We start from the raw sequence: 25,915 nt of genomic DNA on the forward strand, positions 1-25,915 counted from the left end.
CCTTCGGAATGCTGACAGGGGAAGGGAGGGGAAGATGCATTTGGTAGTGGCATCACTATGCGCTGTACTAACTATCCGGAGTTTTACAATTACATTTTCCCATTTTCTCTGAACACATCAAACTATCCAAAAGTCCGATGGTGTGTGTAGAAATGAAGAATAATTGAAAATCTCACAGCAAAAGGCCAAAAAGACAGGTTAGTATTTAAAATATATAAAATATTAGTGCAGCTGGGGTTATGCCACATTTCTAGGGCACAATAGAAGAAGGTTTCACTCTGCTTCTGGCCCAAGCTATTCCTCATGTGAAATTTCTAAGTGCTAAATGTGGAATCAGCAGGAAAACGTTCCAATCCCCCAAACATCGTGCTTCACTTTGATAAAGAGAACAAACAACCAAAAGAAAATCTTATACATGGGTAGGGCAGGAAGTAAAATTTCAAGTCCCATGATTTACCCATAGAAATCTGTTTATAACAAGTTTAAGAAACTAATCTGATCGCCAGACTTACCTGTGTATCATTATAGACATTAATGACATCGATGGGTCTATGGGTATCACAGACGTAGAAGACAGTATCCTCATCAGGTTGCAACGTCTCCAAGAGATCCAGATTAGCACCACAATTAATTAACACAAGATACTTGAACTGCAAACAGGAAAGTTACAGATTGAGTGGTTTGGATTCTGCAGGCACAGGTGGATTTAGTGCCAGAAGAACAATACTACATTAAAATACATCTACATGCAGAAGTAAACTACCCCTCTGTACTTTTTGTGAGAAACCACTCTGCTTATTCCCAATGTCAGTTCTCACCGACCTGCAATGATACAACAAGCTTTCACTTTGAAACATACCAAAGAGCTTCATAAAATTAATGAGCCTGCCAACCCTCCAGGAACTATCAATTCCTTAACGAATGTACATCCCCTACTTCCTTCACCTCACCACCGGCGGTCATGCCTTCAGCCGTCGAGGTCCCAAGCTGCAATTCCCTCCCTAAACCTCTCCTCCTTCAAAACACTCCCTAAAACTTACTTCTTCTAACAAGCTGCAAGTCATCTGTCCTAATATCTCGTTCTTTTGTTCGGTGTCAATCTTTGTCTCTGTGAAGGGTTTTGGGACTTTTTTCTATGTTAAAGGTACTATATAAATGCAAGTTGTTGTTGAGTTTGTTATGTACAACAACAACAAACATCTATTTCTGTATCCCACATGCAAAGAAAACATCCTAGAACAGTTTACATGCAGGAAGAAAGGTAGACACCAAACAGAAGAATAAAGTGGCAAATAGGGTAAACACATCGGTCATATGTCACATACAAATCAGGAAGAGGACCAGCTTCAAGTAGTCTCACATATAACAGACTCAGTTTAATTACCAGCTTTAACTCATCCTGGTGACAGCAGTTCACATAGTAGTATACAATTAGCTTTTTATGTCAATTTTCATCATACTGACGAGTTTTTTTTAAATTCGTTCATGGGATGTGGGGATTGCAGGCAAGATCAGTATTTATTACCCATTCTTAATGGCCTTGAGAAGACGGTGATGAGCCGCCTTCTTAAACTGCTGCAGTCCTGTGGTGTAGAGACACCCACAGTACTATTAGGGAGGGAGGTGCAGAATTTTGAACCAGTGACAATGAAGGAAAGCATATTAATTTCCAAGTCAGGATAGTGTGTGACTTGGAGGGGAACCTGCAGGTGGCAATGTTCCCATGCGCCTACTGCTCTTGTTCTTCTCGGTGGTAGAAGTTACAGGTTTGGAAGGTGCTGTCAAAGGAGCCTGGCGAGTTGCCGCAGTGCATCTAATTGATGGTACACACTGCTACCACTGTGCGCCGTGTGGAGCGAGTAAATGTTGAAGGTAATGGATGGGGCTCCAATCAAGCGTGCTGCTTTGTCCTGGATGGTGTCCAGCTTGAGTGTTGTTGGAGATGCCCTCATCCACGTAAGCAGAGAGTATTCCATCACACTCCTGGTTTCTGCCTTGCAGATGGTAGACAAGCTTTGGGGGAGACAGGAGATGGGTTAGTCGCTGCAGAATTTCCAACCTCTGATCTGCTCTTGTAGCCACAGTATTTATGTGGCTGGTCCAGTTCAGTTTCTGGTCAATGGTAACTCCCAGGTTGTTGACGTTGTGGGGATTCAACAATGGTAATGCCGTTGAATGTCAAAGGGATATGGTTAGATTCTTTCTTGTTGCCACTTGTGTGGTACGAATGCTACTTGCCACTTATCAGTTTTTGGCTGCAATGAGAAAGCATGATGCAGAATAAGGGATGTTACTCTTTACTAGGATAAAGAGCTCAGTGGCAATTATCTGTTTAACGTCCTGAGTCATTCCATTATATTTTTCCCTGCTGCTTACTGCTTAGATACTAATTCTTAATATATACAAGAATATATTACAAGTATGTGCAGTAGTATAAAACTTTCCACAATATAAAATAGGAATGTTTCGTATAAGTTATTCAGTAAAACCCCCTCTTCACACTGTATGCAACTATTACATTAAAATTCCTCTATTTATCATACTATCTTAGGATAAGGAGCCCTATCAGAATTTAATCATTAATTGTCCCTTCCAGCTAGACACAGACCTAAATATTTATGGATTGGAAAAGTATATAATAGCAGGTCTTCTTTACCATTCTCCCACAGATGTTCAGTGGGAATTTACATACCTGTTCTTTGTGCTCAAGGAATGCTGTCTCCAGGTCTTGCCATCCAGCCACTGGAACCAAAGTGTACTGAACATGATCACACTGGAAAAGGGCCTGGATGGAAATATAAACAGACACACTGTCAGACTTCTTTATTCCAACATCATATCTTTCCTCAATTTGTCTGGTTTTAGCTCCTCTCCTGGCTTTCCTCCACTATCTGAAACAAATCTTGCAGACTTTTGTTTTGATTTGTAGAATGTCTGACATTCTATGAAGTTGGATTGGGACCTGCCAGAACCCATCATGTTCCCCGCCTCGCCATACTGTGCAGAATTTCAGGGACTCTATGCAAAAACAAATTGCACCTGTAGAAAACATATCAGGAGAGTAAAATCAATATATAAAATTTGTACGCACCAAGGCAGGACAAGCCAACAGACAATAGGTCCTCATCAGTAAAAGGCCATATGGAAAAGTACCAGTTCTGAGTAATGCTGTACCATATCTACATTGCATTTCTTGTAAGGATGGAGGAGTGACAAAGCTATTCCCTTTATAATGTGTCATGGCTGTAATCAACAGGCCCTACAGTATGACAAGTTCCTCAATCACTTTTACCATTACAATGGCACTTTGAAGCATAAAAATTCTTTGGAAATAATAGGGATCTATCAAAATTGGGCCAATGAGATGATTGCCATCTAATGATCGGGTCAGTGGGCTTTTCAAACAACCAACAGGTTTTATCCACAAATTCAAATAAGAGTCCATAGACTTTTGTACTCCAGTCGCAGGAGGTGTTAACAGTTCAAAATGTCTGGAAGGAGAAGACAGGGAGCAATCACTCCCACCTAACCCTTCTCCAATATTATGGTTCCATTCAGGAGTTCTGATTAACGAGCCAGACTGCGAAGAAATATTACATAACTCTTTCCACTTTTGCCCTCAGAATAACAAAACGAATCCTATGGTTTGGTACCTCCCATTGAAAGATCCACTGCCGAACATCTCTGGTATCAGGTTGCTCTATAAAACTTGTGCAGGGAACACACCAAAACCACCACAAAGAAAATCTCAATACTCCAACATGGATTAGTGAATGTGATATTCAGCACCACTCACCTGAAGGATTTTGCAGGCACACAGTGCATCAACATCTGAGGCAACAAGCAATAATACCCTCTGGAAAACAAAACACAAGTTCAGTATGACCCCCTTCACAAGGCTGAGTTTTGTCATGTGCATACATACAGTGGCAGGGTTACTTAAATGTGACCCAGATTCAGCAGCAAGTGCTTGCAATTTGCAAACTTACTTACTGCATCCATATATCTGCTAATATCATTGCACTGCTGAACACAGGTGAAAGAAGCACACATAGACTCTTATCCCCATCTCAAAAAAGTCACTTAAATCCATTCCAGGTAGCTGACCGAGACTGAAACCCATAACTTCAATTCTTCTACACATTAGCATGAAGCATTATGAAATTTGGGACACCGTGTGCCTATCCCCAATATTAGCTTCCCTGTAAAGATGTCCTACACCCAAAGTTCTGCAGAAAGTAAACTTGTATTCAATAACATATGAAATATAGAGGTTAAGGGGGAATTTGCTTGAGATATTGAAATAAATTAATAGGGCAGTGCTACGATCCACGTTGGGATCAACCAAACAAAAGAACAGCATTCACAAAATGACCACAATGTAAAAAATTGATAAACAAGGTTATGAATTAAACATCATACAGAGGATACAACAAAGTTAGACCTTGCCAGTCAGTGGTCCATAGTGAAAGTTTTGTCCCACTTATGTCGACTGTGAGCTCACATGTTGGCCAAGTCCAATATGCCAGAAGAACAGGTGAGCAGATGAACCCCTGACTGACCAAAACTCCAAAGGCACAAAATGTTGAATGCTGCCACTACTATTCACCAGGCAAATCTCCAAAATGGCACTCAGGTCCCACATAAACAGGTTTCTCAATCCAGTACTATTAACAGCTGCAAATGAATGTCGATGTCCACACAAAAGGTAGGTATCCCAAAACAAAATGACAAAAATTCTGATGATGATGACTTTCCTTCAAATATAACTGATGAAGAGGAAAATCTCCACCTTAGCCGTTGAGTACTATCAGGATAACAGGAGAACTGTGAGAGCCCCTGATTTACAAAAAAACTATTGTAACCTTTATTGCAACATTACAGTACCAGATGTTCCAGCGGTAACCATTTTCATCTATTTAATACAAGGCATCAGGAGTAAGGTAGAAGGACCTCTAGTTATAACCAGAACATGTCACTTCTAATCTGTTATACCTATCGAACCCAAATTCCCTGCCTGTGCAGTCACATATGCAATGACTACATAGTAGCATGTTAACTTTCATTACAGTAGATAAACTTTTTCCACCAGATGGGAAATAAACGCCAGCTTTGTCAGTGATGCACACATCCCCAAAAAAGCATAAAACTGATGAGTATTTGATCTCCTCTGACTGCCATCCAATCCAGACAATAGCTGATGGAGGGGTATACGGCAACGGTAATGTCACTGAATGTTAAGAGGAGGTGGTTATACCGTCTCTTGTTGGAGATGGTCATTGTCATTTACTTGCATGGCACGAATGTTACTTGCCATTCATCAGTCCAAGCCTGAATGTCGTCCAGGTCTTGCTCCATGCTTTATTTCAAACGATTTGAACATATGGCTTTGTGCACTAGAGGGTGGAAATTGCCACTCAACTCAAGTTCCTAGTTGGCCAACCAAATAAGGGAGAAAAGTGCTGAAAGGTGGCATTATTGGAATATACAAACCTTTACACAGTTATTAACCAAGGGTAATGGTTTACATATGGCTTTGAACATGAAAGGGAAGGCAGCAAAATATTGACTGTTAAGCAGTATTTCATTTGATGAGTGTTTTGCTACATTTTGTTTATCCTATGTTACTGTTGCTGTCATAATCAACTAGATTGAGTATCTGAAAGTCCCAAATAGAAGGCAACCAGAGGCAAGTCAAATCCCATGCAGTGATCCTTTCATTTATTCACTTTATAGGAACAGGAGTAGCCATTGAGCCCCTCAAACCTGTTCCATCATTCAATCAGGTCATGGTTGGTCTGTACCTCAACCCCATTTTTGTGTCCTTGTAAACAATTTATTTTATTTCCTCCCGAGTTTCAATCAGTTCCCTCCAGATATTGAATGGCACAGAAGCAGCACATGCCACCTTCAGTAACATTGCAACCATACAAGTGCCAGACAATGATCAGCTCAAACAAGAGAAAGCCCAGTTATCTATCTCTAACCTTCACCACCAACATCAACATCTCAGGGGTTACCACTGACCAAGAGCTTAACTGGGCCACCCATAACAGCACAGCTACGGGAGCAGGCAGAGTACACTGGAAGAAATAGCTCACATCTTGATTTCTTAAAGCCTCCATAAGGTTCAATTCAGGAATGTGATGTAATAAACACCACTCACTGGATGAGTGTTACCACAACAACACTAAATGAGCCCAACGTCATTCAGGAAAGAACCACTCACTTGATCAGTGCCCCTGCCAGTGGACTCAACATATACCCATGCCATAATTCGCATATTGTGGCTATTGTAATTAAAAACCACAAAATGCACTGCAGCATCTCACCAAGGTTATTGCAACATCACCTGCCTCCCCTATAATTTCCACCACCGAGAATGACAAAACAATGTCCTGGGAACATCTTGGGTGGACAAACAAGGCAAGAGAATGCACGATAAACAGTAAGATACTGAAGTGCAGATGAACAGAGGGACCTTAGAGTGCATGCCCACAGATTCCTGAAAGTAGCAGGGCAGCTAGATAAGGGAGTTAAGAAGGCATACAGGATACTTTCCTTTTTCAGTTGAGGCACAGAATTCAAGAGTAAGGAGGTTAAGCTAGAACTGTATAAAACACTAGTTAGGCCACAGTGAGAGTCCTACATACAGTGCTGCTCACAGGAAGGAAGTGATCACACTAGAGAAGGCAGAGAAGATTTACAAGGATGTTGCAGAGATGGAGAATTTTAGCTAAGGAAGAATGGATAGGTTGGGGTTGTTTTCTTTGGAACAGAGGGCTGAGGGGAGATTTAATTGAGGTGTACAAAATTATGAGGGCCTAGATATGAGTGGTATAGAAGAACCCATTTCGCTTAGAAAAGAGGACAAAAACTTAGGGACATAGATATAAAATAACTGGCAGAAAGATTAGAGGGGAGTTGAAGGGTCTGGAACTCACTGCCTGAAAGGGTGGTAGAGGCAGAGAACCTCATCGCATTTAAAAAGTACTTAGATATGCACTTGAAGTGCTGTAACCTACAGAATACAGACCAAGAGCTGGAAAGTGGTATTAGGCCAGATTGCTCTTTTTTGGCTAGCACAGACACAATAGGCCAAATGGCTGCCTCTGTGTGGTAAATTTTCTATGTTTTTATCATCACGCCAAATGGACATATCTCATCTACTTTCACCATCACTGGGTCAATATAGAGAGATACAGCACTGAAACAGGCCCTTCGGCCCACCGAGTCTGTGCTGACCAACAACCACCCATTTATACTCATCCTACATTAATCCCATATTCCCTACCTACACTAGGGGCAACTTACAATGGCCAATTTACCCATCAACCTGCAAGTCTTTGGCTGTGGGAGGAAACCAGAGCACCCGGCGGAAACCCACGCGGTCACAGGGAGAACTTGCAAACTCCGCACAGGTAGTACCCAGAACCGAACCCGGGTGGCTAGAGCTGTGAGGCTGACGTGCTAACCACTGCGCCACTGTGCCGCCCCAATATCCTGGAATTTTCTACCTAACATAATTGTGGGAGCTTCGTGACTACAAGCACTACAGTAATACAAGGCGGCTCAACACCTTCTTTCCAAGAAGGGATGGGCAATAAATACAAACTTGCCAGTGTTGCCCACAAAAAGATTTAATAAAATACAGATCAATTGGGACAACAGATATTTATTTATTTAAAGATACAGCACTGAAACAGGCCCTTCGGCCCACCGAGTCTGTACCGACCAACAACCACCCATTTATACTAACCCTACAGTAATCCCATATTCCCTACCACCTACCTATACTAGGGGCAATTTACAACAGCCAATTTACCTATCACCTGCAAGTCTTTTAGATGTGGGAGGAAACCGGAGCACCCGGCGAAAACCCACGCAGACACAGGGAGAACTTGCAAACTCCACACAGGCAGTACCCAGAATCGAACCCGGGTCCCTGGAGCTGTGAGGCTGCGGTGCTAACCACTGCGCCACTGTGCCGCCCATATGTTGGTCATCATACCAAATTCTGCAGGCTTATCCAATCTAGCAGTTAGTTCAAGTGTTGTCTATTTGAATTACTTAACTAAATGAGAGTGAGGATAGCAGGCCAAGGATACTACAAACATACTCCCATCAACATAACCCTATATTCCCTTCTCCCTCATCTGCTTGTCTAGCTTCCCCTTAAATGCATCTATACTACTTGCTTCAACCACTTGCTGTGGTAGCTAGCGAGTTCCACATTCTCATAACTCATTAGGTAATTTTTTTTTTCTGAATTCCCTATTGGATTTCTTCGTGACTATCTTGTATTGAAGGCCTCTAGTTATACACAAATGAAAACATTCTGTATCCACTCTATCAAAACATTTCATAGAATCACAGAATGTTTACAGCACAGGAGGCCATTCAGCCCATCATGCCCATGCTGGCTCTCTGCAAGAACAATTCACATTGTCCCATGCCTGCATCTTTTCCACAGAGCCTTGCAATTTTTTTTTCTTCAGATAATTGTTCAGTGCTCTTTTGAAAGCCATGTCTGCATCTGCCTCCATCACTCTCTCAGGCAGTGCATTCCAGATCTTAATTGCTCGCTGCATAAAAGGTTTTCCTCATGTCTCTGTTGCTTCTTTTGTCAATTGCCTTAAATGGGTGTCCTCTGGTTCTCAATCCTTCCACCAATGGGAAGTTTCTCCCTATCTACTTGGTCCAGACACCTCATGATTTTGAACACCACTGTCAAATCTCCTCTTAATCTTCTTTTTCTTCTCTTCTCCAAGAACTTCCCAGCTTACATACAAATTAGGGGCAGGAGTAGGCCACTCGACCCCTCGAGCCTGCTCCCCCATTCAATAAATTCATGGCTTCTCCAATCTATCCTCATAACCAAAGTTCCTCATCTCTGGAAACAGTCTCGTGAATCTTTACTGCATCTTTTCTAACGCTTTCACAACCTTTCTAAAATGTGATACCCAGAACTGGACACAATACTCCATTTGAGGCCAAACCAGTGTTTTAATACAGGTTTATCATAACTTCCTTGTTTTTGTACTCTATTCCCCAACTTATAAAGTCCAGGATTCCATATGCGTTATTAACCAATTTCTCAACCTGCCCTGTCACCTTCAATGATTTGTGCACATATACCCCCAAGTCTTTCTGCTCCTGCACACCCTTCAGAATTGTACTCTTTATTTTATATTGCCTCTCCGTGTTCTTCCTACTGAAATGAATCACTTCACACATTAAATTTCTGCTGCCATTTGTCCGCCCATTTCACCAGCCTGTCTATGTCCTCTTAAAGTTTATCACTATCCTTCTCACAGTACTTCCAAGTTTTGTGTCATACTCAAATTTTGAAATTGTGCCCTGTACATCCAAGTCTAGGTCATTAATATAGATCAGCAAAAGCAGTGTCTTAACACTGACTCTGGGAAATCCCATTGTCTACCTTCCTCCAGTCCGAAATAACCTCTCTATTTTCTGTCAGTCAGCCAATTTTGTATTCATGCCGTTACTGTCCCTTTTTTTCCACGGCTCCAACTTTGCCAACAAGCCTGTTATATGGCACTTTAGCAAATGCCTTTTGAATGTCCGTGTACATCACATCAACTGCATTACCCTCATCAACCCTTTCTGCTACCTGTTCAAAAAACTCAAGCAAGTTAGTCATAATTTTAAAGACCTCTATTAGGTCACCCCTCAGTCTTTTTTCAATTAATGAGGCAGTGTGTATTAAGATCAATGGGGAAAGGTATATTTCAGGGTTGTCCAACCTTTTCGGGTAGAGGGCCGCATTATAATTTTTGCATGGCCCAGGGGGCCGGTGAGCAAATTTCGAAAGATAAAGGCATTAAAAATTTATCTTACTAATAAAAACAACAACAAATGTGCATTTTTGTGAAGAAGCTTTAAATGAGAAGACTAATTTATTGACTTACTTTCTCATCACTAAATTGAAAACTGATTTAGTGACATACCTGGCATGGTTTTGCTTGCATAAGTAGTCAATCTCTGCCCACACACTTGAAGTAGCAATGCAGATCATTCTGTCAGGAGTGATCCTGATCTCCCTCCCTCAGTGTTGTCGCCCCCCACCCCTGCTCTCTGTGTTGTCCTCACTCTGTGTTCCTCCCCTCTCTCTCTCTCTCTGTCCCCCCCCCCCATTTGTTTTCCATCCCTCTCTGTCTGTTCCCCACCCGTGTTTTCCCCACTCAGTGTTCCCCCCCTCTATGCCCCCCTCACTGTTCACCCCCCTCTCTCTCCTTCTCTTTATGTCCCCCCCCCACAAACTCACTCTCTCTCTGCCTTTTCCCTCCACTCACTCTCTCTCTCTCTGTCTTACTGCCCCATTCTCTCTCTCTTTTCATCCCCCTCTCTCTCGCTCTCTGTCTGTCTTTTTGCCCCACTCACCCTCTGCCTTTCCCCCCCACTCTGCCTCTCTCCGTGTTTTCCCCCACTCACTCTCTCTGTCGCTCTGTCTTTTCCCCCCACAGACTCTGTCTTTTCGCCCCACACTCACTCTCTGTCTTTCCCCCCCACTCCATCTCTCCCTGTCTTTCCCCCCCACTCACTCTCTCCCTCTCTCTCTCTCTTTCCCCCCCACTCACTCTCTCCCTCTCTCTCTCTTTCCCCCCCACTCACTCTCTCCCTCTCCCTCTCTTTCCCCCCACTCACTCTCTCCCTCTCCCTCTCTTTCCCCCCCACTCACTCTCTCCCTCTCCCTCTCTTTCCCCCCCACTCACTCTCTCCCTCTCCCTCTCTTTCCCCCCCACTCACTCTCTCCCTCTCCCTCTCTTTCCCCCCCACTCACTCTCTCCCTCTCCCTCTCTTTCCCCCCCACTCACTCTCTCCCTCTCCCTCTCTTTCCCCCCCACTCACTCTCTCCCTCTCCCTCTCTTTCCCCCCCACTCACTCTCTCCCTCTCCCTCTCTTTCCCCCCCACTCACTCTCTCCCTCTCCCTCTCTTTCCCCCCCACTCACTCTCTCCCTCTCCTTCCCCCCCACTCACTCTCTCCCTCTCCTTCCCCCCCACTCACTCTCTCCCTCTCCCTCTCTTTCCCCCCCACTCACTCTCTCCCTCTCCCTCTCTTTCCCCCCCACTCACTCTCTCCCTCTCCCTCTCTTTCCCCCCACTCACTCTCTCCCTCTCCCTCTCTTTCCCCCCCACTCACTCTCTCCCTCTCCCTCTCTTTCCCCCCCACTCACTCTCTCCCTCTCCCTCTCTTTCCCCCCCACTCACTCTCTCCCTCTCCCTCTCTTTCCCCCCCACTCACTCTCTCCCTCTCCCTCTCTTTCCCCCCCACTCACTCTCTCCCTCTCCCTCTCTTTCCCCCCCACTCACTCTCTCCCTCTCCCTCTCTTTCCCCCCCACTCACTCTCTCCCTCTCCCTCTCTTTCCCCCCCACTCACTCTCTCCCTCTCCCTCTCTTTCCCCCCCACTCACTCTCTCCCTCTCCCTCTCTTTCCCCCCCACTCACTCTCTCCCTCTCCCTCTCTTTCCCCCCCACTCACTCTCTCCCTCTCCCTCTCTTTCCCCCCCACTCACTCTCTCCCTCTCCCTCTCTTTCCCCCCCACTCACTCTCTCCCTCTCCCTCTCTTTCCCCCCCACTCACTCTCTCCCTCTCCCTCTCTTTCCCCCCCACTCACTCTCTCCCTCTCCCTCTCTTTCCCCCCCACTCACTCTCTCCCTCTCCCTCTCTTTCCCCCCCACTCACTCTCTCCCTCTCCCTCTCTTTCCCCCCCCACTCACTCTCTCCCTCTCCCTCTCTTTCCCCCCCACTCACTCTCTCCCTCTCCCTCTCTTTCCCCCCCACTCACTCTCTCCCTCTCCCTCTCTTTCCCCCCCACTCACTCTCTCCCTCTCCCTCTCTTTCCCCCCCACTCACTCTCTCCCTCTCCCTCTCTTTCCCCCCCACTCACTCTCTCCCTCTCTCTCTCTTTCCCCCCCACTCACTCTCTCCCTCTTTCTCCCCCACTCACTCTGTCTTTCCCCCCCACTCACTCTGTCCCTCTTTCTCCCCCACTCCCTCTGTCTTTCCCCCCCACTCACTCTCTCCCTCTCTGCCTTTCCCCCCCACTCACTCTCTCCCTCTCTGCCTTTTCCCCCCACTCACTCCCTCTCTCTCTGCCTTTCCCCCCCCACTCACTCCCTCTCTCTCTGCCTTTCCCCCCCACTCACTCTGTCCCTCTTTCTCCCCCACTCCCTCTGTCTTTCCCCCCCACTCACTCTCTCCCTCTCTGCCTTTTCCCCCCACTCACTCCCTCTCTCTCTGCCTTTTCCCCCCACTCACTCCCTCTCTCTCTGCCTTTTCCCCCCACTCACTCCCTCTCTCTCTGCCTTTTCCCCCCACTCACTCCCTCTCTCTCTGCCTTTTCCCCCCACTCACTCCCTCTCTCTCTGCCTTTTCCCCCCACTCACTCCCTCTCTCTCTGCCTTTTCCCCCCACTCACTCCCTCTCTCTCTGCCTTTCCCCCCCACTCACTCCCTCTCTCTCTGCCTTTTCCCCCCCACTCACTCCCTCTCTCTCTGCCTTTTCCCCCCCACTCACTCCCTCTCTCTCTGCCTTTTCCCCCCACTCACTCCCTCTCTCTCTGCCTTTTCCCCCCACTCACTCCCTCTCTCTCTGCCTTTGCCCCCCACTCACTCCCTCTCTCTCTGCCTTTTCCCCCCACTCACTCCCTCTCTCTCTGCCTTTTCCCCCCACTCACTCCCTCTCTCTCTGCCTTTTCCCCCCACTCACTCCCTCTCTCTCTGCCTTTTCCCCCCACTCACTCCCTCCCTCTCTGCCTTTTCCCCCCACTTGACCCTCTGGGAGAAACGATTTCTCCTCATTTCTGTCTTAAATGGGCGACCTCTTATTTTTAAACAGTGACCCCGAGGGGAAACATCCTTTCCACATCCACCTTGTCAAGACCCCTCAGGATCTGATATGTTTCAATCAAGTCGCCTCTTACTCTTCTAAATTCCAAAAGATACAAGCCTAGCCTGTCCAATCTTTCCTCTTAAGACAGCCTATCCATTCCAGGTATTAGTCTAGTAAACCTTCTCTGTACTGCCTCCAACGCATTTACATCCTTCCTTACATAAGACCACCAGTATTGTACACAGTACTCCAGATATGGTCTCACCAATGCCCTGTATAGCTGAAGCATAACCTCCCTACCTTTGTATTCAATTCCCCTTGCGATAAACAATAACATTCTATTAGCTGATTTGCTTTCTTCTTCTTCCATTTGCAAATGTGCTATTACTTCAGTCATGTCTGCTTTCTTAGCCCCTGGTTGTAACTCCAATGCCAGCAGGTCTGCCAAATCCTTTAGTTTAACCTTGGTTAATTAGCTCAAATCACTTAGGGATACATTCTCCTTTTCCAGAAAAGTCGCAGCAACTGTTAAAGACATTCCGGTGGTGTAAACTTTATTGCACAAGAAACCTGGTTCTGTTTTTCCCTTTTCCAATTATTATTACAGCATTGACAAATGTACGTTGTCAGCGTTGGGTTTATCCCGGCAAAAGTGAGCCCCCAATTAAATGTTATGACCTAGGCGGGAGGAGTGCACTGTTAATTGAGTCCCACCTCTCCACAGATCACAACATATTTTAAATTTGGGAAAATGTTAGAAGCTATTATTAAAGATGGTACAGCAGGGCATTTAGAAAAATTCAAGGTAATCAGGCAGAGTCAACATGGTTTTGTGAAAGGGAAATCAAGTTTAACCAATTTATTGGAGTTCTTTAAGGGAGTTACAAGTGCTGTGAATGAAGGGGAACCAGTGGATATATTTTGTATTCAAAATTGTTAGATTTCCAAAAGGCATTTGATAAGGTGCCACATCAAAGGTTATTGCAGAAAATAAAAGCTCATGGTGTAGGGAATAACATATTGGCATGGATAGAGGATTGACTAACTAACAGGAAATAGAGATTAGGCATAAATGGATCATTTTCTAATTGGTAAGATGTAACAAGTGGTGTGCCACAGGGATCAGTGCTGGGGCCTCAACTTTTTACAATTTATATAAATGACTTAAATGAAGGGACCGAAGGTATGGTTGCTAAGTTTGCTGATGACATAAAGATAGGTAGGAAAGTAACTTGTGAAGAGGACATATGGGACTACAAAGGAATATAGAAAGGTTAAGTGAGTGGGCAAAGACCTGGCAAATGGACTATAATGTGGGAAAGTGGGAAATTGTCCACTTTGGCAGGAGGAATAAAAAAACATATTATCTAAATGGTGAGAGATTGCAGAGCTCTGAGGTGCAAAGGGATCTGGGTGTCCTAGTGCATGAATTGCAAAAGGTTAGTATGCAGGTACAGCACATAACTAGGAACGCTATTGGAATGTTATCATTCATCGTGAGGGGAATTGAATACAAAAGTAGGAAGGTTATGCTTCAGCTATACAGGGCATTGGTGAGACCACATCTGGTGTACTGTGGACAGTACTGGTCTCCTTATTTAAGGAAGGATGTAAATGCATTGGAAGCTAGATTAATACCTGGAATGGGCGAGCTGTCTTACGAGGAGAGATTGGACAGGCTAGGCTTGTATCCGCTGGAATTTAGAAGAGTAAGAGGTGACTTGACTGAAACATATAGTGAATGGTATTGGCGGGGAGAAGATACTCGTACCTTTGTATCGGGTCCACCGATAGTGTGACCTAATGTCTGGAACAGTAACTGTAGTTGTTGTCCACGGTTTGCCAGTAGACGGAGTAGACCTATTCCTGGGGAATGATTTGGCCGGAGTGAAAGTAGTAGATTCTCCAGTAGCCATGAAAAAACCAAATGAAGTTAAAGAGACAGAACAGTTGCAGGAAAAGGTTCCAGGAACCTTTCCTTCTTGTATAGTAACCCAAACAATGCCCAAACAAGTTCCATTGTCGGAGGTAAAATTGGCACCACAGAGAGATATTCAGCTATCCGAAACATTCTTTGGGGATTTGGATAATCCAAAGGAAATGTTTAATAAGTCTTCTCTGATAATGGCTCAATCAGCTGATCCAGAGTTGAATAAGGTAGCACAACCAGGTCTAACAGAAGCTAAGGCAAAAGGAGTTCCAGAAGGCTATTATATTGAAAATGGGATTCTGACGAGGAAGTGGAGACCTCCTCACAGACCTGCGGATGAAGATTGGGCGGTTGTTTGTCAGATAGCAGTACTGTCAAAGTATAGCCAGGAACTAATAAGGTTAGCGCATGAGGTTCTTATAGCGGGACAAGTGGGGATCCGGAAAGACCAAAGCATGTATAAGTCAACATTTTTACTGGCCAGGTCTTTCTAAGGATGTGGTGCAGTTTTGTAAAATGTGCCACACGTGCCAGATTGTGGGAACATGCCATAAAACTGACACCACTAATTCCCATACCAGTTATTGGGGTTCCAGTTAGTCAGGTGTAAGTAGACTGTGTAGGACCTTTACCGAAAACAAAAGCGGGACACCAATATATACTCACTATCATGGATATGGCTACTCGGTTCCCAGAGGCCATTCCCTCGAGAATAATTTCTGCTAGGGTAGTGGCAGAGAAGTTAACCCAGTTCTTCACTAGATATGGATTACCAATTGGGATTCAATGGGATCAAGGTTCCAATTTTATGTCTAAAATGTTTCAGGAAGTTATGGGTAACTTAGGTATAACAGTTAATATCCTCAGCATGCCATCCACAGACATAGGGAGCGTTTAGAAAGGTACCATCAGACCCTCAAAACGATGACCAGGGCATACTGTCATGAATATCCCCATGATTGGGATAAAGGGCGAGAATTTCTTGTTTGCCACTGGGGATTCACCTAATGAGTCTACAGGTTTTAGTCCTTTTGAATTAGTTTACAGACATGAGATGAGAACCTTATCTGGAACAGAGGGATGTATCTGTGTTCTGGGAATGGCTTATGAGAGTTTGCAAAGTGGCTCAGGAACATCTTAAAGCTTCCCAAACAACCATGAAAAAATGGGCAGACAAGCATGCCAAGACCCAAACATTTTACCAGGGGATGAAGTGTTAGTATTGATGCTTTTACAGGGTGAACCATTGAAAGCACAGTTCAGTGATCTATATAAAGTGGTCAAGAGAACTGGTGAAGGAAATTATTTGATTGACACCCCAGATCACCAGAAAAAGAATTGGCTGTGTCATATCAATTTGTTAAAACAATATTATCGCTGGGAGGAGGATAAGCAAACACAGGTATGTCAGGTAGCAGGGACAGTGAAGGATGAAAGGGATAGTGAGGATGAGGCAGAAGGAGGCCTAGTCTGTTCCCAAATTGAACCTCCTACTATTCAGTTAGGCAATATTGAATTGCTAGGGAGATTGGACACTAGGCTTTCATATTTAGATGCAAACCAACAAGACGACCTAACAAGGCGACTCACAGCATTTAAAAGGATAAGCCAAGATGTACAAACTTAGCCACACATGATGTGGATGTAGGGGAATCTGTTCCTATAGAACAACATCCTTACCACTTAAGTCCAGAGAAACAGGCCCAGGTAAAAGCAGAAATCCAATACATGCTGGAGAACCACCTAATAGAGCCCAGTCAAAGCAACTGGAGTTCACCAGTAGTATTAATGCCTAAACCTGATGGTTCAACTATACTTTGCATAGACTACAGAAAAGTTAATGCAGTAAAAAAGACAGAGTCCTACCCAGTTCCTCACTTGGAACAACTGGGGGGCTCCATTTGGAAGGTTGCAGTCGGCTGATTTGGTGACAAATCTTTGTGGAAAAATTTGCCAGACTATTGCGATGGAGTTTACTGTTACAACCTGATCACTTAAAGATTATCCACATTGCGGGTAAAAAAAAATGTTATTGCAGATGCTTTATCGAGAATCTAACTTTGTTCAAGTTATTTGAATGAAAAAAGAGCAAAATTTTTATTCACTACAAGGAAAGTGGGAATGAGTATGAGTGCGAAAATGCGTTTTCTATTTTTCCCACGCATTTAAAAATGGTGTTTCATTCCTCCGAGAGTGTAGGGGTTATGAAAGTGATTGTTTTGTTAAAAAAAAATTAAAAAGGATTCTATAGTTAAGCTGAATAAATGTTGGACCAGGATTTTTTTTTAAAAAGCCATCAAAAGGACACTGAGGAAGCCAGATTGGCAACAGTGTTGCTGGTTGTCACACAGCTCAGGTTAGGCTTGGAGAGAAAACACTGGTAACAGGGGCAGAGAAGTGACAAGCGCTCCTTTGCAGATTGGAAGGTAGCAATTGTAACCCCACTACTTGGAGAGAGAAAACAGGGGACTACAGACCTGTTAGTCTAGCATCAGTCGTAGGAAAAATGCTAGAATCTATGATAAAAGGAGATTTAGAAAATAATGGCAGGATCGGGCAGAGTCAACACGGATTTATGAAAGGAAAATCATGTTTTTTGAGGATGTAACTAGCAGAATAGATAAGGGGAACCAGTGGATGTGGTATATTTAGATTTTCAGAAAGCTTTTGATAAGATCCCACACAAGAGGTTAGTAAACAAAATTAGAAGACATGGGATTGGGGGGAAATATACTAGTATGGATAGACAGAAAACGGATAGTAGGAATAAATGGGTCATGTTCAGGTTGGCAGGCTGTGACTAGTGGGATACCGCAAGGATCAGTGCTTAGACCCCAGCTATTCACAATCTATGATTTGGATGTATGAATTAAATGTAATATTTCCAAGTTTGCAGATGACACAAAACTAGGTGGAAGTGTGAATTATGAGAAGGATACCAAGATGCTTCAAGGGGAAAAAATTTGGCAGATGGAATACAATGTGAAGAAATGTGAAGTTATCTACTTTGATAGGAAAACAGAAATGCAGAGTATTTCTTAAATGCTGAGAGGCTGGGAAGTGTTGAATTTCAAAGGGACTTGGATGTCTTTGTTCATGAGTCACTGAAAGCAAACATGCAGGTACAGCAAGCAATTAAGGCAAATGGTATGTTGGCCTTTATTGCAAGAGGATTTCAGTATAGGAGTAAAGATGCCTTACTGCAATTACAAAGAGCCTTGGTGAGACCATACCTGGAGTATTGTGTGCAGTTTTGATCTCCTGACCGAAGGAAAGACATACTTGCCATAGAGGGAGTGCAACAAAGGTTCACCAAACTAATTACTGGCATGGAGGAATTGTCTTATGAGGAAAGTTTAAATAGACTGAGCCTTTATTCTGTGGAGTTTAGAAGAATGAGAGGTGATCCCATTAAATGGCGGAGTGGACTCGAAGGGCTGAATGGTCTACTCCTGCTCCTATTTCTTATGTAATACTTTTCTATTTCTACTCGCGGCTAACTGTTTCTTCTAATTCTCGGTTCACCTTCGAGTTCTTCTCATATCATCTCCTGGTTCCCAGACCCCTACCAGGTTAGTTTAAACCCTCCCTGATAGCACTAGCAAATCACCCCACAAGGAAATTTGTCCCAGTTCTGTTCAGATGCACTCTGTATGGCCTGGACACGTCCCACCTTCTCCAAAACCTGTCCCCATGCCGCAGGAATCTAAAGCCCTCCCTCCTGCACTATCTTTCCAACCATGCATTCATCTGCTCTATCCTCCTATTTCTATACTCACTTGCACGTGGTACTGGGAGTAATCTGGAGATTGCAACTTTTGAGGTCCTACTTGCTAATTTCTTACTAGCTCATTAAGCTCTTTCTGCAAGACATCCCTCTTCTTACCTATATCATTGGTACCAATGTGGACAACGACTGCTGGCTGTTCACTCTCCTCCCTCAGGGTATTCTGCAGTCGATCAGTGACATCCTTGACCCTGGCACCTGGGAGGCAACACATCATCCTGGATTCATGTCTGCAGCCACAGAAATGCCTGTCTGTTACCCCGACTATCGCATCTCCTTTCACTATTGCTCATCCAGTCTTCCTTGTACCCCCCCCCCCCCGCCCTCCTCCCAGTACAGCTGAGCTACCCGTGGTGTCATGGCTTTGGCTCTGGCTGTACCCCCAGATGAACCATCACTTTTCTCAGTATTCAGAACTGAATACCAGTCGAAGTGGGATGCATTCAGGAGTCTCCTGCACTGCCTGCCCGTTTCTTCTTTACTGTCTGGTGGTCACCCATTCCCTCTCTGTCTGCATACGGCTAAGCTGCAGGGCGACCACATCTATCAATGTGTTATCCATGAAGGTCTCAACCATACAGTGACATCAGCTGCTTCTCAAGTTCCGAAATCCAGAGCTCAAGCTGTTGCAACTGGTGACACTTCCTGCATATATGGTTATCCAGGACAGGAGAAGCATCCTGGGATTCGCACATAGCACAGGATGTGTACTCCAGGAGGTTGAAGCAAGCCTTGCCATTCCTCTATCTTTTAGACAATAAACTTTGGTACTACAACTAAACCCTGCTACTACGAATACTAATAACCCTACCAATAATAATAAACCTTACTAATAGAAATAATAACTTTACTACTGCTAATAATAAACTTAACTAATACTAATCTACCTTAGCACTATTAATACACCCTACCAATACTAAAACATTCTCAATAAAAGCAGCAACCTCAACAACAGTAATAAAGTTTACGAACAGTAATAGTAATAAGAAATTTTTCTTCTTCTTCTTTGGCCTCCTTGTCTCGAGAGACAATGGGTAAGCGCCTGGAGGTTGTCAGTGGTTTGTGCAGCAGCGCCTGGAGCGGCTATAAAGGCCAATTCTAGAGGGACAGACTCTTCCACAGGTGCTGCAGATAAGATTGATTGTCGGGGCAGTTACACAGTTGGCTCGCTCCTTGCGCTTGTGATCAATGTCACAAGACTTCATGTCGCGTTTGCAGACATCTTTAAAGCGGAGCCATGGACGGCCGGTGGGTCTGGTACCAGTGACGAGCTCGCTGTACAATGTGTCCTTGGGGATCCTGCCATCTTCCATGCGGCTCACAGGGCCAAGCCATCTCAGGCGCCACTGGCTTAGGCGGGTGTATATGCTGGGGATGTTGGCCGCCTCGAGGACTTGTGTGTTGGAGATACGGTCCTGCCACCTAATGCCAAGGATTCTCCGGAGGCAGCGAAGATGGAATGAATTGAGACGTCGCTCTTGGCTGATATACGTTGTCCAGGCCTCGCTGCCATAGCGCAAGGTACTGAGGACACAGGCTTGATACACTCGGACTTTTGTGTTCTGTGTCAGTGTGCCATTTTCCCACACTCTCTTGGCCAGTCTGGACATAGCAGAGTAAGCCTTTCCCATGCGCTTGTTTAATTCTGCATAGAGAGACAGGTTACTGGTGATAGTTGAGCCTAGGTAGGTGAACTCTTGAACCACTTCCAGATTGTGGTCGCCGATATTGATAGATGGGGCATTTCTGACGTCCTGTCCCATGACGTTTGCTTTCATGAGGCTGATGGTTAGGCCAAATTCATTGCAGGCAGCCGCAAATCTGTTGATGAGTCTCTGCAGACACTCTTCTGTGTGGGATGTTAATGCAGCATCGTCAGCAAAGAAGAGTTCCCTGATGAGGACTTTCCGTACTTTGGTCTTCGCTCTTAGACGGGCAAGGTTGAACAACCTGCCACCTGATCTTGTGTGGAGAAACATTCCTTCTTCTGAGGACTTGAATGCATGTGAGAGCAGCAGGGAGAAGAAGATCCCAAACAGTGTAGGTGCGAGAACACAGCCCTGTTTCACACCACTCAGGATAGGAAAGGGGTCTGATGAGGCGCCGCTATGCTGAATTGTGCCTTTCATATTGTCATGGAATGAGGTGATGATACTTAGTAGCTTTGGTGGGCATCCAATCTTTTCTCGTAGTCTGAAGAGACCACTTCTGCTGACGAGGTCAAAGGCTTTGGTGAGATCAATGAAAGCAACGTAGAGGGGCATCTGTTGTTCACGGCATTTCTCCTGTAGCTGGCGAAGGGAGAACAGCATGTCAATGGTGGATCTCTCTACTCGAAAGCCACATTGTGCCTCAGGATGGACATGCTCAGCAAGCTTCTGGAGCCTGTTTAAAGCGACACAAGCGAAGACTTTCCCCACTATGCTGAGCAGGGAGATTCCACGGTAGTTGTTGCAGTCACCACGGTCAACCTTGTTCTTATAGGGGATGATGATATTGGCATCGCGCATGTCCTGTGGTACTGCTCCCTCATCCCAGCACAGGCAAAGCAGTTCGTGCAGAGCTGAAAGTATAGCAAGCTTGGCACTCTTGATGATTTCAGGGGTAATGCTGTCCTTCCCAGGGGCTTTTCCGCTGGCTAGAGAATCAATGGCATCAGAGTTCCGATTTTGTTGGCTGCAAGTCCAGCTCATCCATGACTGGCAGAGACAGGGCTACATTGAGGGCAGTCTCAGTGACAACATTTTCCCTGGAGTACAGTTCTAGGTAGTGTTCCACCCAGCGGTCCATTTGCTTGCGTTGGTCAGTGATTACGTCGCCTGATTTAGATTTGAGGGGGGCAATCTTCTTGACGGTTGGCCCAAAAGCTCTCTTAATGCCATCATACATCCCTCTGATATTTCCTGTGTCAGAGGCCAGCTGAATATGACTGCATAGGTGTTGCCAGTAGTCGTTTGCGCAGCGCCTGGCTGTTCTTTGTGCAGCACTTCTGGCAGCTTTAAGTGCTACGGATGTTAACTCGCTGGGGGCTTTCTTGGAGTTCAACAGTGCAATGTGCTTAGCGACTATGACAGGCTCCAGCTCTTCAATGTGAGATTGAAACCAGTCTGCATTCCGCTTCACACAATTGCCATAGGTAGTCATTGCTGAGTCATAGATGGCGTCTCTGATGTGGGCCCACTTGGTCCCTGCATCCCCTGTGGGAGTGTTTTGGAGGGCTTTTTCAAGTGAATTTAGAAACTTGCGTAATAGCTGTGGATGAGAAATTCTGCTAGTGTTGATGCGCGGGTGGCCCTTCTGCTTGGAGTGATGCAGCTTCTTTGGTTTGAGGCTAACCTTGCTGCACACCAGGGAGTGGTCGGTGTCGCAGTCCGCACTGTGGAAGCTGCGTGTGATTTGAACACTGTTTAAAGAGGCACGCCTTGTGACAATGAGGTCACTAGCCAATCTAATAAGCTTTACTACTATTAGTAACTTTCTACTAATAAAACCTTACAATTACTAAAAATTACCCGGGTTTTGAAAGATAAATGAGAAAAATACTCACTAACCACCGACCTGCTTTCCTGTGATGTCACATTTTGATTTTTCCCAGAACGTGATCAGTCTGCAGCTCCAGAGCGGACCAGACAGCTCACCGCTGATCCTGCTCCCTCTCTCTCTGCCACCACTCTGTTATGCTCCCCGCTGGTATCTCTCTCTCTGTGCCATCGCTCTGTTAAACTCCCCACTGGTATCTTTCTCTCTCTCTTTTTCTGCCGCCACTCTGTTAAATTCCCCACTGGTCTCTCTCTCTCTGCCACTCTGTTCAACTCCCTGCTGGTCTCTCTTTCTCTCTGCCACCGCTCTGTTAAACTCCCCGCTGGTCTTGCTCTCGCACCTTCCTGCTGCTGTGTTACCCCCTGCTAGGGTCGCTCCTTCCCATTGCTCTGTTAAACTTCGCGCTGGTCTCGCACATTAAAGCTGCAACTGACTAAGTGTGACATCAAGGAGCCCTAGCAAAATTGAAGTTAACGGGAATCATAGAGAAAACTCTCCACTGACTGCAGCCATACGTAACACAAAGGAAGATGGTTGAGGTTGTTGGAGGCCAATCATTTCAACCCAGGACATCACTGCAGGAGTTCCTCAGGGTAGTGTCCTAGACCCAATCATCTTCACTTGCTTCAGCAATGACTTTCCCTCCAACATAAGGTAGGAAGTGGGGATGTTTCCTGAGAATTGCAGTGTTCAATACCATTCATAACTCCTCAGATACTGACACAGTCAGTGTCCGCACACAGGAAGACCTGAACAACATTCAGGTTTAGGTTCATAAACGGCAAGTAACATTCGCGCCACACAAGTGGTGGGCAATGATCATCTCCAACAAGAGAGCAGCTAATCATGTTCCGTTGACATTCAACAGAATTACCATCACTTAAACCCCCACCATCAACATCCTGGGATTTGACAGTGACAAGAAACTTAACTGGAAGAGCAAGACAATTACTGTGGCTGCAAGAGCAGGTCAGAGCCTGGGAACTCTGCAGCAAGTAATTCACCTGACTTCCCAAAGCCTGTCCACCATCTACAAAGCACAAGATGGGTGTGCAGCTCCAAAAACAAGAAATTCAACGCCATCCATGAAAAAGCTGTCCGCTTGATTGGCACCCCAGTCACCAACGGCACAGCATACCAGCATTGCGTACCATCTACAAGATGCATTGCAGAAAGTTGCCAAGGCTCCTTCAACACATCTTCCAAACCCATGACCTTTACCACACAGAAGGACAAGGGGAGCTGATGTGTGGGAACACCACCATTTGCAAGTTCCCCTCCAAGTCACACACCATCCTGCCTTGTTGGAACTATATGTCCATTCCTTCTATGTTGCTGAGTTAAAATGCCCTCCCTTACAGCACTGTGGGTGTACTTACACCACATGGACTGCAGCAGTTCAACAAGGCAACTCACCACCTTCTCGAGGACAATTCGGAATGGGCAATAAAAGCGACGTTTATTTGAACAAATGAAAAAAAAGGATTCGCATAGAAACAAAGATCTGTCACTAATTATTAATGACAATCACTTATTCTTGTTTACTTAAAATGTGAACTATTTTGATCTTTGTCATTTCAAAGGTAAAAACAGTTGATTATATTTAAATGTCCTGACTCTATCCCTTCTGCTAATCATGAACTGAGAGTGACAGCTTAACGCGAAACATGCACATGAAACCCAAGTGCTGCATCACCAATCGGCCGGAAGCTGTGTAGCGAGAGAGCCGATTTCCCGGTGTCAACAACTTCAAGCGGCAGCGAGTTAATGTGTCAGCTTCCACAAAGCCCGGGCCTGGACACCAGCCCCAAGCTGCCGGCCTGCCCCGCTTCACAAAGCTCCTCACCTGATTCACTATTACATCATAGAATTCCTTCCGCAAATCCGACACGAACATCGTGTGTAGAAGATAAGCCCCTAACCGGGCTTTCCCTCGCTCCACAGACCCCCAAGTCTGAACAACAACCCCACTCCCAGAACCCTCAAGCTCAAACTTGGCGCCAAACTGCCCACAGAGCCCAAAAGTTGATTGGATGTCAACGCAGATTCTACCTATTGATTGGATAAATCCTGGCTGCTTGATTGGACGGACAGTCTGCACGCTGATTGAACAGAAAGCAGAATATCGCCCTTTCACCCCCCCCTCCAATTGGACAGAAAGTTCAGACCCTGTTCCTTGATTGGACGGAAATCATAAAAAATACCATAAGCTGATTGGATATCATTCGCTCGTAGCAAATTGAGACACAAACGACAGAGAATGCTGGAAATAGCTTCTGTGGCGAAAGAAACACAGCTAACGTAAATAAAAGCAAAATACTGCAGATGCTGGAAATCTGAATTAAAAACAAAAAATGCTGGAAATACTCAGCAGGTCTGGCAGCATCCGTGGCGAGGGAAACAGAATTAACGGTTCAGGTCGATGACCTTTCATAAGAACTGGGAGTACTTAAAGATGTAACAGTTTTTAAGCAAGGCAGGGAAATTGGGGAGGGGATGAAATAACAAATGGAAAGGTCTGCGATATGGTGGAAGGCAGGAGAGATGGTAATGGGACAAGTAAAGCTGTGTCTGGAGGAGTTGTAAATGGGAAGACAACAGTAGCTGTCCAAAAGAAAGGGACATCGGTTATGATCTGAAATTGTTGAACTCAATTTTTAGTTTAGAAGGCTGTAAAGTGCCTAGGCAAAATAGGAGATGCTGGTTCAGAGCTTATGTTGAACGCCATTGGAACAGTGTAGGAAACCAAGAACAGAAAGGTCAGAGTGACAGTGAACGCAGAATTAAAATGACAGGAAGCTCTGGGTCACACATGTGGACTAAGTGGTGGTGTTCCGCAAAGCGAATCACCCGATCTGTGTTTGGTTTCTCCAGTGTAGAAAAAATTGCATCCTGAACAGCGAATACATTATAATAAATTGAAAGATGTACAAGTCAATAACTCTTTCACCTGGAAGGAGTGTTGGACGGTGAGAAGGGAGGAGGTAAACGGGCAGGTGTTGCATCTTGCATGGAAGGTGCTGTGGAAAGGCGAGGCATGGTTAGGAGTGATTGAGGAGTGGTCCAGGGTGTCATGGAGGGAACCATCCCTTCAGAAAGCTGAAAGGGGAGAGGAGGGAGGAAGATATATTTGGTAGTGGCATCACACTGGAGGTGGCAGAAATGGTGGAAGGTGATCTACTGAATGCCAAGGCTGGTGGAGTGGAAAGTGAAGACAAGGGGAAACCCTATCATTGTTTTACAAGGATGGAGGAAGGGGTGAGAGCAGAAGTGCAGGAAATGGAATGGACACAGTCGAGAGCCCTGTCAACCACAGTGCTGGAAATTCTTGAGGAAAAAGGAAAATGTACCTGAAGCACTGGTATGGAAGTTTGCATCACCAGAACAGAAGTGAGGAGCCAAAGACTGGGAGAATGGAATAGTGTCTTTACAAGATGCAGGGTGTGCAGAAATACAGTCAAGGTAGTTGAAGGTGTCAGTGGACTTATGGTGAAGTTGATTGGTAGCCTGTCCCCAGAAATGGAGACAGAGAAGTTGAGGAAGGGAAGGGTCAGAGATGGATCATGTAGAGGTGAGAGAAGGGTGGAAAGTGGAAGCAAACTTGATGAAATTTTCCAGTTCAGGGTGAGAGCAGGAAATGGCACTGATACAGTCATCAATGTACCAGAAAAAGAGGTGAGGGAGAGGACCTGAGTAGGATTGGAACAAAATGTTCCAAATATCCCTTAAAAAGGCAGGCATAACTAGGACCCATATGGGTTCCCATAACAACACCTTTTATTTGGAGGAAGTGAATGGAG

General features: G+C 45.1%; 1 protein-coding gene across 2 annotated transcripts in view; it reads right to left on the reverse strand.

The window, feature by feature from the left end:
- Nucleotides 1–24,136, reverse strand: part of cdc45 (CDC45 cell division cycle 45 homolog (S. cerevisiae)) — a 73,767-nt gene extending 49,631 nt beyond the window's left edge. For both annotated transcript variants that reach the window (XM_068055335.1, XM_068055334.1), the window contains exons 1-4: nucleotides 23,962–24,136; nucleotides 3,797–3,856; nucleotides 2,693–2,785; nucleotides 513–650 (exon numbers count right to left, since the gene is read on the reverse strand). In XM_068055335.1, the coding sequence (XP_067911436.1) occupies nucleotides 513–650; nucleotides 2,693–2,785; nucleotides 3,797–3,856; nucleotides 23,962–24,012 (342 nt within the window). In that variant the 5' untranslated portion in view covers nucleotides 24,013–24,136. The remainder of the gene's footprint in view (nucleotides 1–512; nucleotides 651–2,692; nucleotides 2,786–3,796; nucleotides 3,857–23,961) is intronic.
- Between the last annotated feature and the right edge of the window lie 1,779 nt (nucleotides 24,137–25,915).

This window comes from Heterodontus francisci, chromosome 23 (genome assembly GCF_036365525.1).
Source record: "Heterodontus francisci isolate sHetFra1 chromosome 23, sHetFra1.hap1, whole genome shotgun sequence".
Lineage (NCBI taxonomy): Eukaryota > Metazoa > Chordata > Chondrichthyes > Heterodontiformes > Heterodontidae > Heterodontus > Heterodontus francisci.